This window comes from Lolium rigidum, chromosome 7 (genome assembly GCF_022539505.1).
Source record: "Lolium rigidum isolate FL_2022 chromosome 7, APGP_CSIRO_Lrig_0.1, whole genome shotgun sequence".
NCBI classification, from domain to species: domain Eukaryota; kingdom Viridiplantae; phylum Streptophyta; class Magnoliopsida; order Poales; family Poaceae; genus Lolium; species Lolium rigidum.
Window position 1 is genome coordinate 258,986,125 of NC_061514.1, and position 13,458 is coordinate 258,999,582.

The window sequence follows — 13,458 nt, forward strand, 5'->3', positions numbered from 1 at the left end:
CGGCCAACACAGTGAGCAGGCCGAAGTCGCAACCGGAGGCGCGCGCGGAAGTACACGGTCTGCCGCACCGTGCACGACTCCTTGTCGACGCAGGCCGCCTCGAACGCCGCCAGCGTCGCCTTGGACTCGCGCCCGCCCTCGTACGCACTGCACTTGCCCTCGAGATTGTCCGGTCGTGGCTACACGCCAGCGCCACCTCGTCGCCGACCTCAACGGGTCGCCGGCGGCCTCGTCGAACAACACCCAGGTTGTTGCCGTTGATCCAAGCCACGCCCTTGCCAAGCCTGAGCAGGTCCACCACTGAGGGGGGGGTTCAACGGCATGGTACCATTGAGGCCACTGGCCAGCCTTGTCGCGGTGGGCCTTGTCGAGCATGGGGGTGGACGGGAGGTAGGGCTGCAGGGGCGGAGAGTGCTGGTACAACACTGCGAGGACGAGGCAGGTGTTGCCGGCGGACATAGGCATGGTGCTCACGGACGGAGGCTCCACTTACCAGGCCGTACGCGTCCTGGAGGCCACTGCGGGCTGTGCCGAAGGGCGCGCTGCGGCGTCCAAGGGCGAGGTGACGAGACTGTTGCTGATCACGCACCCCGTCTCCACCGCGACAGGCAGGAGGAGCAGCCGCCGCCCGCATCTCAGCATGCCGGAGCTGGCGACGACCGCGCGCTTGAGGAACTGTCGCTGGCAGGCCGACGACGGGCGTGGTGCCAGAGCTGCGTCTCGCTCGACCTCCACCTTGCTAGCGCGCCTTGGCCACCGCATGTTTCTCCTGGGCTAGTCACGTGCTGTCGCAGTGGAAGAAACGCGAGAGATGCTGCCGCGAGGGAGAAGAAATCTTCCGTGAAAGGCATCTCGCAGCTCCGGCAGAAGACATGTCCGCTCGTTTACAGTCAGACATTTCATATGATGCGTCATGGTCTATGAATTTGGTACTGTGGTTAGGCGCTGGCGGAAAGTACAGTACTGTATGATGGATTGATTGGACCTACTTTTCTAGTGCACAAATATGTGAAACCTGTAAAATATTGGCACGAATCTCGAACTGTAACAAGCGGACATGATAGCTCGTGTACCCATACGTGGGTGTACAAAATCCATTCTCCAGCAAGATCTCAATAATTCCCTACATGTACTACTAGTACTACTACGGATGTGAAAATTTTGAATGCATTGAAAACTTCATATTCTAGACTTGTAAAGTAACCCATCTCGAAAAAAGTTAGAAGTTCGGAATTCAGTATTGTTTTACCGTACCCTAGGTCTACCCCCTTTTTTTATCTCCGAGTGGATCCAGCATCTATCTATCTATTATATACTAAAAGCAAAATACGGATGTTTTAAATAGAGCCATCACGTTAATCCACATAGGCAATAAATAAATATACCATTGATTTTACTGCTAACGGTTTAGATTTAATAGATCTAAGCGTTACACAAACACATATTGTGTCACAAACCCACGTTTGTGCATCTATATAGTGTCACGTTTGTGCACCGTGTCAAATATATCTGCGTAAAGCAGTCCCGTGTTCCAATAAATAATGTGTAGATGCTATACATATAAAAGGCAAGGAACGCTGATGATGGAAGCTCATCCACGCATGCCTAAATAAAAGACATACAAAGTCTAATAAGAGACCTGTATAACTGCATGGTTCCATGTGAACGATGCAAGCAAAGCTCACGCAAACGTAGACGAATCTAACTATGCTGAGATAAATTTTGTTTGTTTGTTTTATGTGTAAAATAAAAATGTTCAATAAAAAGCGTACATAGTTTAATGTAAAACTCTCAGGTGTGACTGCACGATTTCGTTCGAAAACTAGAAGAAAATCACATCTGATCTTCATATAATCGTGAAAAAACGACGGAAAAAATCACACATATCATGGCACTATCAATCCTCCCGGCACCTTTCACATAAGAAACTAGATCATCATCCTGACAACGTTTTTCTTCTCGGTTGCAAAACATTTCCGGTAGGCACCGGTATTATTGGTTTTCAAAAATACAGTTCATAATATCTCCATAGATTTGTCAACCAGATTTATAAATTTTTTCAAATTCGATCCAAAAAAATTAAATTTGAGAAAATTTTACAAATACTGTTATATTTCGTCCAGTAAATTTTTTTCTCGATGGTAACCGAAATAACCGGTTTATTGCCAGAGTTCGGAGATCTCGCCTGGCAATAAAAACCTTGCGCCTCACTTACAAGTTGACCCTCCGCGTGTCAAACAAAAGAACTTATGTTTCATTTAATATCTAAGTATCAAATTAGAGCAACATTCATGTATTTCTATCCAAACTGTTGTCGGAAACACAATTCGTTCAGGTGCTACACGATTAGAACCATATTGTGCATGCATCGCATAAACCAATGAGACATTGTTGCTTGCTTCATATATGTTGCATACGGACGGTGACTAATATTAACCATAAAATACGGCGGCGATGCTGATTTTCTAAAATTCACCTCAGCTTTGCAAGTTTATTAGTGAAGAGAGATAAAAGTTTATATATAAAGTCTGAAATTTGAGGAACGTAACTATATTTATAAAGTCTGAAAAATATGAGTTATATACGAAGCTCATGAATAATTTGTATGTTCCAACAAACTTGTAATATACAATGACAAAGTGCGCACTACAATACGAGAAAATAAGTTATTAACCTGAGATTATATAAATGGGAGGAAATATTCATTAAGCACGGCAGATAGTAAATCATGTCAAGTGCAACTACCACATAGGGAGCATGAACTATTTTTTAGTCAATCAACAAATAAAAAATTCTAGCAGCAAGGTATTGTACCATTGCGTGTTCACTACGAAAAAAATCATACTATGTCAAAGAATAGTAAAAGTCACATATTCATATTGGAGACATAGGGTGCATTTAGTGAGTGGATTTAGTTGTGCAAAAAATACAGTGAATTTGCAGAGACTTGGTACAATTAGATATATGAAGCAAGAGATGGTATGGTTAGGGATGATTTGTTGTATTATATAATGAATGTGCGCTGGTGTATTTTACATCACCGTGATGAGAATGTGGCTGATCGAATTAACGTAACTGAGCATGCGTGGAACAAAACATTACAAAAATATAACCACTAAACATTTAGGTGGAAGAAGAGTGCCCAATAGTTTACAATTATCCATCAATGTTTGGGTGGAATCATTAACTCTATGTTCTATACCATTGTTGATAAGATTGAAGAGGAATATGTAGATATCAGTACACAAGTTTGTTGTATTACTTGAAAGGCTTAGGACTTTTTTTTGAAAGGAATACGGTAGGGGAAGCTCCTACAGTGTTTTTTTAATAATAAGAACCCAATTCTGCGTCCGTGGGGACTTGAACCTGGGTTGTACATCCACTTCCCTAACCGAATGAGCAAGGGTCACTTCTTTCTTAGGACTTCAACGCCATACAATTTATGTTGTTTGAGACCAATAGTTTCTATATAAAAGGGAAATGCCCTACCTATGAGCGCGGATCCTTGCCAAGAATCCAATAGCTAAATTTCAAGCAATTTTTTTGTTTATTGAGAGTTTGGTTCAGAAATATGTGAAACAACTACAATTTTCTATCCTCGTGTTTTCTACTTTTATTCTACACTATAAACACAAGAAGAATATGGCTGCCATACATCGACATTGACATGTCATCTTAACACTGAATTCTTGGTGGTATTACAATCTCGAAATAAGAGTATTTGACACAATGCTTGGTAGTATTATTATTTTCTTACACGATTATTTATATATTACACTTTCTATAATTTACGACACACCTAAAAACTATTTATAGATATATATGGATATTGCCATCGCATTTGCGAGGGCCACCATGCTAGTTCTCTATATAAAACATTACACACCGGTAGAATACACCAGTAACCATATGCGGGTATTTTTTGATTTTTGAGAAGATTGAATAAGAGTTTCTAAAGTATTAAAAAAACATGTCACATGTAGCTCATGCTCCAAAAGGCTACAGTCGCGTGGTACGCTGCATTGCTGCTCCACTCAGTTACATTGTCTTAAGGAAACTCATCCGCACACTGTAACTTGAGGATTGGGGCAACTACATAACTTAGTCTCATATTAAGTTTAATCGGGTTTGGAAGTACGCAGGTTCTAAAAATTCCATTTATACACATCCGAAAATACGTGATGGATCATGGGTCCAACGGAGCCCGGATCACTGTTCTAGCCAAAAATCCATGTTTTCGAAACTCAAAAAAAACCAAATAAAAATTATGCATGTAGAGGATGCACGTATGTATGTACGTGTCATTTTTCAGTTTCAAATTCAAAAGTATGTAGCTTAGGGAAAAGTAACAAGTTTCAAATAAATAGTACGAAGGAAACTCACCGACGCAGTAATTTCTGTAACTTGAGGATCAGGGCAACTACTATATAACTTAGTCCCAGACTAAATTTAATCGGGTTGAGTAGTACCCAGGTTCCAAAAATTCCCTTTAATACACATCAGCTATTTTCGGACAGAAGGACCGGCCAAGTGAGCCGGTTCAATAAAAGAAGGACGACGATTTTTTTTTTCGTTCCTTCAGTTCTGCCAAGGCTCTGTCAACTGAAATCACGAATTCTTTTCAATATTGCTGATTCCAAGTTCACTTTTTTAAAAAAATCTAAATCACTTACTAACTTAAGATTAGACGTCACCTATCTTACATTAGCAAAGCGTGGCTTAAATCTTTCCTTTCTTTTGCTTATTGGGAAGCTCACGTTTGCCCCAAGTTCAGATGATGATATTTAGATTATACTTACACATGAATACAGTCAAGCAATCACTGTCAAGTTAGACATTCAGTCGCTTTCTGTCAAAGCATGCAGCTGGTCCTAACTAAACTCCCATTTTGAAAATCGGCTTTCATTGTAACTTTACAGATGACAAAAATTAACATATTTTTTCGTACAAATTGGCTTCATCAAACCCCGCCCAAATCCTAGTCTACAGAAAAACACCAGCATTGCAGCACATCTTGGAAAAGGAAAACACCATATTTTCGGCATACTGTCCTTGCTATGCTATCTTCCATGCAGCTGTGTCATTGATACGGTACCTATGGAGTGGCTTCTCTCGTTCTCGCTTGATTTGCTCGACTCGACAGCACGGCCTCGAAGCATCAGGGTTGGCGGCCTCGGCATGGTAAGAGCGGAGTTGTCACTGCTCAACATATTAATGACCGCAGGGATGTCGGGACGTTCCTGGGCATGATCTTGCACACATAGCAATGCAATGTGGATGCACCTCATGACTTGTCGAACTGAGCACGATGGTCTTATCAATGGGTCAATCATTTCCTCACCCTTGTCCTCATTCCATTGTTGCCACGCCTGAAAATGATTGTCAATTCAAGCCATGAAGAAACAGAAGCAAAGTATGAAGATATGTGTGGCATATGGGATATGGTATGTGCTTACATATCCCGCGATGTTGAGAGAGTCCTGTTGACCATGAAAGCTGACAGCCCTCTTCCCTGTGATGATCTCCAAGATGAGAACTCCGAAGCTATAAACATCAGACTTAACTGAGAAAATGCCTTCCATCGCATATTCAGGAGACATGTAGCCACTGCAAAAAAGAAAAGAAATGAAAATCCAACTTGACATAATGCAGTGGCAATATTCCAGTCATCATAAGGTCTATTTGAATTGCACATACAATGTTCCAACGACACGGTTTGTATTGAACTGGTTTTCATCCCCTCCGAACATCCTTGCCATTCCGAAATCCGATATTTTCGGGATCATGTCTGTGTCTAGGAGAATGTTGCTGGCCTTGAGGTCACGGTGAACAATACGCAGCCTTGAGTCCCGGTGGAGATATAGTAGCCCTCGAGCAATACCTTCAATGATATCAAACCGTGTCCTCCAGTCGAGGAGACCTCGCTTTTCAGCATCTATTCGCCCATAGTAATTACAATTCGATCAGCATATTTGTTCAATCTAGAAGAGGAATGAGGTTGTATGGAAATGATACGTACTAAAGATAAATGCATCGAGGCTCTTGTTGGGCATGTACTCATACACCAAGATCTTCTCTTCTCCCTGTATACAGCATGCTAACAATCTGACAAGATTGCGGTGTTGCAACTTTGCAATCAATATGACCTCATTCTTGAACTCCTCATGGCCTTGACCTGAATTCTTACAAAGCCTCTTCACAGCTACTTCTTCTCCACCAGGTAATGTTCCCTGAAGTGATTAGTGGTATTAATTATCGTCGACCCAAGTATAATACAAAGACTAGTAGTCACTTATAAAATGATGCATACCATATAAACAGGGCCAAATCCACCTTCCCCAAGCTTGTTGGATTCACTGAAATTACTAGTAGCAGCTTTAATGCGGTCCAGGGAAAGTACTTTGAGTTCATGACTTTTTCCATCCTCAGTTTCATCATTGAAATGAATTGAACGTGAAATATCCAGCATGCTAGCAGTACTCTGAGATCTGGTAGATGAACGTCTTGACCTCCAGCTTCTGTGCACTGCACCTGCCAAGCATAGTATAGTTAACACTGTACTTGCCTTCAAGAGATCATTTTGAAACTAAGACTGATTAGTACAGCTATCAGTTCACAACAGCTTGACAACCAAGTTTATGGTTTCTCAAAGGTTCCTGTCCTTAAAAGTTAAAACCCCTTAAATCCTACAAAATTTTAGATTTCATCCTTGACTCTAAAGCCGAACATATTACAAATGACACCCTTACACACTAACATTGGATAAACTACCCTCTTAAGTCAGTCAAATGCGGTCAGCGATTTCAGCATGGTAAGGCCCACATGGATCGTGATCACCCTCACTCATCTACCACATGAGAAACGTCAATAACTATTCAAAACCATTCAGAAAGTTTCTGAATATAATTAGGAATTTTGGAAAGACAGAGAATTACAAAGAATAACGAGAGCAAAAAGTATTCTGGAAAACCCAGGAAATACACGCAAAAGTAACTTACAAATATTCCAAAAAGCTGAGACTTCGAAATTAAATTATTGTTCAGATTCAGTGTAGCCTATTTTTTCAGGAATATATCTAGAATGCTTGTGTGCGTTTTTACCAAAATTTCCCCTATTTTCTCAAATAATGTTATTATTCAAACTATTCCAGTAAAAGTTTTAATTTTAATTAGAAGACTTTAGAATCTCTGATATGGCAGACATGTGGGGTGATTAGGATCCACTGATGTGGCAGACTTTGTGTGATTTGTTTTTCCAGTTTTAGAGTGGACTGGTGAAATTTAGACCATGACAATAGTTGAGGGGTGTAAAGTCGGCTTTTTCCTGTCCATAATCTCTAAGACATATGTGGAACTAAGTAAGGACACTTGATTATACTAACTAGTAACCACCACAAAGAATAGAGTCTCTACAGAAGGCAGCAGAAGCAACATAATGAGCTTTTATTGGACTTCAATCATTGAAAAGAAACTCAGTGAACCTTACCTTTGATATTTCTGCCACGCTTCCACCATAAAAGAAGACAAGCTACCAAAACGAATAGCACCACAGCAGATACTATAGTGGCTATTTTCCATGTTGCATGATGCGAGCCTGCTCATGAAAGGACAGCATAACCCAACATAAACATTGTAAGCCCAAGGTGGGAAAATATGGAATATCTGCATATATTAACTTCAGATTCTGGATAATCATCATTACTTACGTAACTCAGAAGCAGGAAGCTTGAGGTTAAGGGCATAACCCCCAGTCTGCAACTGGCAAACATCAATCAGGTCACTACCCCAGTGTAGACACCCCGTCAACATAGGCATGTAGACATAGGCACCGCATGAACAGTTTTGCTGGCAGGAATTCATGCACCCATCCCCATCGGTCACACCAGATACCCAATATGAAAAATCTGGCCACTTGACGTTCGTAATAGAGAGAAATCCATCTCCAGTTTGATTAACCTGACAGCCCAAAGGTGGGTTCCTAACACAACCTTGGCTCCGATTTCCTGCATTCCACTCATCCAGGAACTTTGGCTGAAAACCTATTGAAGCAACGGAAAGAAAGGAAAAAAGTTAGCATTCCTGTCTGGCATGTAACGAGGGCATTAAGGTGTCAAAAGAAGCAGAGACAACATCCATGTATCCCTATTTTAGGGTCCTAATTGCGGCTTATAGTCCGCTGTGTGAACAGGGAGGAAGTTCACCCATTTGCGTAAGAAATAAGATAGATTCTCTTTTACTGGCAACTCATAAGAGCAAAACTCGAACTTGTCAGAAATTGCACCAAGAGCCGAGGATGTACCTTTAAGGCATGTACATTTTGCCTTCCCATCTTGCAGCACCTTACAAATCGCATTTGAACCGCATGCGCCATAATTCTCACACTCATTTGACGGTTGCATCCAGACAATTTCCCACTCCTGTGTAGACTGCTTAACCATGTAGCAGACGTCCTTGCCATCTGGTGTAACAACAAACCTCTGCAGAGATGTATTTGTTGCAGTGTAAGTGAAGTATGGTCCAAGAATTGGATCATTTCCTTGCTTGTACCCATACACGTACAGCGGTCTATATGGAATGCCTACAAAATCCAGCCCACTCCATTGGCCGGACCTGTAAAGATTTAAATACAAGTTATAATATCTTGAACTAAGACATTCAGTCATTTGTACAATTTATGTTGAGAAAGTTGACACCTATTTCACTACGAGTCAAATCCTATTTGGACGGGTGTGACTATTGAATCCTCATGGTGATTCTAACCTCGTAATGCTTACTAGTTTGAGGTTGGGCACCACATAAAAGCTATGAGAACTGGCCATGAAGAGCACGACCCAAGGAGCCAGATCTCATCCAAAGCAAGGTAGAAAAATTACGTGGACAGAGGATAAAAAATCTAGGCCGTTCTTTTAACACTATATATTTTTAGAAGGACTGGGATCTGACGATTAAAAAGGTTTGAGAGGTCTGTGAAAGAATGGCAACATTGTGTACTCTTAGTGAGTTTTTCCTTAGGAATTTTCGATCACATTTTGGTTTGTGAAACCTGGATTACTTGCTTTCCAAGGTAATGACTTCTGTTGCATGGAAGCTACTGGCTTTTCAGTTCTATTCTACCTCTGGTGGTGGGTGTGGGTGTTGGACATTGAACTCTGTTTCGTAATCTCATGATAGTGGAACCCAGAACCCACACCTTAGGCGTTATATGATTCATCGTTTCGATATGTATTTCGCCTACATATTTTTTAGTTTGGTATCTTTTTTGGACCTGAGACTCAAAAACGGCTGTGTGCATCCTGGTTATGCAGAGGCTGGATGTAATTGTTTTCCCAAAAAGTAATAAAGCATCCTTTATAGAAAAAAAAGTGGAACCCAGAACAGGGTGCTTCTTATGGAAAATAAAACAAGCACAAGTGAAACTGGCTAACAATTTAAAAAAAGATTGAAATCCCATTTCAAACGCAAAAGAAATAACTTGAAGTATACATGCATCAGATTTGTGAAAAGATAAATCAACCAAGTTCATAAATGTCAGTGCAGACTGGATAGGTTTGCAGAGTATTAACCGGTTAAATTACAGGCTACATTCCACGATTTAGCAGGTGCACTTAATTCATAATAGCCATTATATAGAAGGCCAGCACATGTGCAACATGGGTTCCAGGGTTGCAACTCACAACAAAACAATATTGTTGCACATCAGTTACAGACTTGCAGTTGAGCTTTGCTGAGCTTCGTGAACTAAACTTGTCCCAAAAAGTATGTACACTAAGCAAATGGCAGACACCCTAATTATAATTGAAACACTTTGTCTTACATCTAGAGATTGATGAGCTCTAAATACATAGATATACGCAAATGGGTGCATCTGCAATGACGCAGGCTTGCGGGGAGTGCCGCCACAATCCAGTGTTGCGCGATAAAATGCGACCAACGAACCACCAAGCACCAACTCGAAATCTTTGTACTAGGCGACTGCAGCAAGCCATTAGGTTGATAGAGATTATACTCCTTTTCAGAAGCACCACCAACTAGGAAACTTATGGAACTCTACTCCTTTTCAGATAATTAGAAGCACCACCAATTAGGAAACTTACGGAACTCTACTCCTTTTCAGTTTTCAGCGAAATCATTAACCAAGAGTCGATACGGCGTGTTAACAAGCACTGCGCTAAGACTGTTGGTCAGACACAGAGCCACCAGATATAGCCTTTTATCTTTCAGAGATTTATTCAAATGGTTCTCTCTAGAATGCAAGATTTTATGCTTTAAGAATAAACTTTTGCGGGTGGAAAATATTAACTTTCTCCAAGCCTTCTATATGATGAAATGGGAACCACGTAGCTATCACATGTGGAAAAGTATATGGTCGCAACTTGCAATTCAGAGTTTCAGACTAGCTAAAGCCGACAATTGATGCTGGCTTGCCGTTGCCGGAAGAAAGTGGGAGAGGATGAACGAGCGGCAATATTTTCGTTAAATTCGTGTAAAACTGACTGATCCAAATCAGATTACTTGCGAAATTTAAACTACTCTATTAGTAATTTATTTAACGGTATAAAATTATTTAGCAATAAATAAATTCGAAGCAAAACGTAAACGTGAAGAGACAGACCTCCAGACGGGAACATTGCCGTCTCTCCAGATGTAAGCTTGGCTGGGGTTAACCGGGTCGAGGCCGAGCGCGTACCGTCCCGGCGAGGGGTCGGTGGCGCTGGCCCATGAGGTGAAGAGCATCCGCTCGGGCGGTCCCCTGCCCTGCGCCCTGACGGTGATGCGCATCCCGGAGAGCATGGTGTCTGCGGGGTGCCAGAAGCTGTCCCAGACCTGGGTGCCGTCGTCGTCGCGCACCTGGAGGCTGCCGGAGTCGAGGAGCACGGCCGAGAAGCCCCCGCGCGGCGCGGCGCGCGAGGTGGTGTTGGAGGACCAGAGCAGCGCGGCGCCGTCGAGCACGCGCAGCTCGCCGCTGGCGGCGAGCGCGAGCGACGGCGAGGGCCCCGTGGCCGCCGCCGCGCGGTTGGCCACCCAGGCGACTGTCCGCGGCGCGATGCCGCGGTACCAGATGCAGAGGTAGAGGCGGGCGGGCTGGTTCGGGTCCGGCGCGTGGAAGCCCGCCTCGAACACCCCCGTTGGGGAGGAGACCAGCGTCGAACCGGCAGAGAGGGACTCGCCCTGCTTCAGCGTGTCGTTTGTTGCTGCCGCCGCGATGGCTAGCAAGACGTGGAGGCAGGCCAGGAGCGGGGAGAGGTGGCGAGAAGCCGCCATCGCCATGGATGCAGGCTTGCAGGCTTGCAGCCTTCCTCCTCCTGCTGGATGGCTTCCCTGTGCCCCGCTTTTGGCCACCAGCGGGCGGGCAGCGGTGTAAGTAAGCACCCAGCTACCAAGAAGCAACTACCACCTCAGTGGTGGCGAGCAGGGAAAGAGAGAGGGAGAGACTATGGCGAGACCAGTGTGGTAGCTTTGTTTAGTGCGGCGGCGTACTAGTATATTAATTAGCGTGGTTAAGCACGTAGCGTTGCTTTGGCGTTGGTTCAAAAGCGAGAAGCTGCCGGCGTGGCAGGTCGAGCCGGCACCGGTGATGCATCTGGCCGGCATTATTCTACCTCGCGGGCCGTGCGCGTACCCGCGCTCGCCTCCACGGTGCGAGGATGGCGAGCGGTCGGTGCCACGCCTACAAAACGGAAAGAATCCATTTTGAAGAGCTTGGACAGATCCAACCCTCACCTCCAAATCATGTCGTTTGCACTTTGCACTGACCGATTGAAGAATCCAGGTCTAAATCCAACCTTGAAACTGTTTTTTAAGGTAGAATTATATAAATTGTTACTCTCACTGATTACAATGGCTCACCAGCAGTAGCATGAAAACGGAGCGAAAACGGACGAAACGAAATGGTGTCACATTTATTTTTATACTGTATTTTCTTTTAGTAACAAAATAAATACAGAAATCCCGAAAAGAAAGGAAACGGTTATTGTTGAAAACATATACAGACCAAATACGGTCTGGACGTAAAGTCATGCAGATGTTCCCTGGGACTAAAAGAACCTTTTGATCATACAAAAAAATCTAAATCATTCACATAAATACGAAAAGCCTTATCTGTAGCGCATCAAAAATAAGATTTATGTGGCGAAGGCACTGCGCCACAAAATCCACGCCACTAAAATGGCAATTTTATGGCGCAAAAGCCTATGCGCCACAAAAATGTTTAGTGGCGCACTGTCATCCATGTGCCACATAAATAGGGTTTTAGTGACACATTTTGTAGGGATGCGCCACATAAACATGTGCGTGCGCCATAGAATTAGTTGACATGTATTGACGATTTATTTTTGTCCACGGTACAAATACATGGTATATCACATGAGTTATATAGCAATTATATAGACATAATAGAAACAGTAATATATTTGACATGTTATATGAAAACAAACACATCACTATGTCATCACATTACTTAGAGCTCGATACATATAGTGGCAAGTATCAAATTTTTACACAAGTCTTAATTGGTACAAAATTCATCATCTCAAGTTACAAATGAAGTGATCACTAGCCGCCGTCTACACTACGATGAAATAGAGTACAGTTGCGGCGATGGTGAGCAAGAGCGGGAGCACGATGGAGGTCTTCATCTTGTTCTTGTTCGACTGATGTTTCCTCCACTTGGCAACCGTCTCCTATCTAGGCGCGTATCCTTTGTAGAAGTTGCCACCGAGCTTATGCACTTGTTTCTTACAGTCCTCTGGCTCCTCGTAGACTCCTGGAACCCGACCCTCGAACACCACATAGTACATCATCTCTATAGACACAATACATATTAGTATATAACGCAACGGAAAGAATTAGAGGGTTCACGTGCCTTCCCCCACGGTGCGAGGATGGCGAGCAGTCGGTGCCGGGTGCGGGCCACGGCTACAAAAATGATCCATTTTGAAGAGTTTGGCAAGATCCAAACAAAATTTCGATAATAAACGCTTTATTTAACTGTTACATTTGGTTTCTGCATAACTAAGATAGCCACAACCATACGAACGCACAAATTACAACCATAACACGTCTACTTTCCTCCGAATGAATAATAGAAAAAAGAGAAATAAGGCGAAGGAGGCCCAATAGTCGTTTATGTTGTGGAAAAATATCTCTTGGTGTATCCTTCAACCGTGTAGACATATTCGTTAAGAGCTCTCGATGCTACACACGCTGCAGAGGTGATCACAAACAGAACATAGATGTGCACCGGTAGACAACCTGCAAAACAAAAGCATTTTTATTGTTAAAAACATTGTCATTTTTACATAGCTAAAGCAAGCAAATAATAACAATCGTTTTCACCCTAATAAGTAGCTTAAACCTAGGATGCACACCGTTAAACCAATTACTAAATATATTTTTGTAAGGTAGAACATATCTCAATGGCTGATTATATAGATCCGGCAAATTTTCACAGAAATAATAG

At 42.8% G+C, this 13,458-nt stretch overlaps 1 protein-coding gene across 2 annotated transcripts; it reads right to left on the reverse strand.

Annotated features, from left to right (window-relative positions):
- Positions 1-4,846: 4,846 nt before the first annotated feature.
- LOC124673780 (G-type lectin S-receptor-like serine/threonine-protein kinase B120) lies at positions 4,847-10,886 on the reverse strand. Of its 2 annotated transcripts, none has more exons than XM_047209819.1 (9): positions 10,612-10,886; positions 8,299-8,609; positions 7,706-8,038; positions 7,486-7,593; positions 6,311-6,525; positions 6,020-6,230; positions 5,698-5,935; positions 5,457-5,607; positions 4,847-5,369 (listed from the first exon to the last, which is right to left on the reverse strand). In XM_047209819.1, exons 1-9 carry the CDS (start codon positions 10,788-10,790, stop codon positions 5,061-5,063), a joined length of 2,055 nt encoding a protein of 684 aa, XP_047065775.1. In that variant the 5' UTR covers positions 10,791-10,886; the 3' UTR covers positions 4,847-5,060. The 2 variants fall into 2 exon arrangements, with proteins under 2 accessions (XP_047065775.1, XP_047065777.1); XM_047209821.1 differs by having other exon boundaries at positions 6,311-6,531; positions 8,299-8,476; positions 10,612-10,711.
- Positions 10,887-13,458: the final 2,572 nt, after the last annotated feature.

Excerpts from the sequence above, each read along its gene's own strand:
- LOC124673780 (XM_047209819.1), bottom strand. The coding sequence starts at position 10,790 with ATGCTCTCCGGGATGCGCATCACCGTCAGGGCGCAGGGCAGGGGACCG. Across the intron at positions 7,594-7,705 it reads GCTTCCTGCTTCTGAGTTAC|GCTCGCATCATGCAACATGG; the intron begins GTAAGTAATGAT and ends TTTCATGAGCAG. Across the intron at positions 6,526-7,485 it reads GCGTGGCAGAAATATCAAAG|TGCACAGAAGCTGGAGGTCA; the intron begins GTAAGGTTCACT and ends TGGCAGGTGCAG.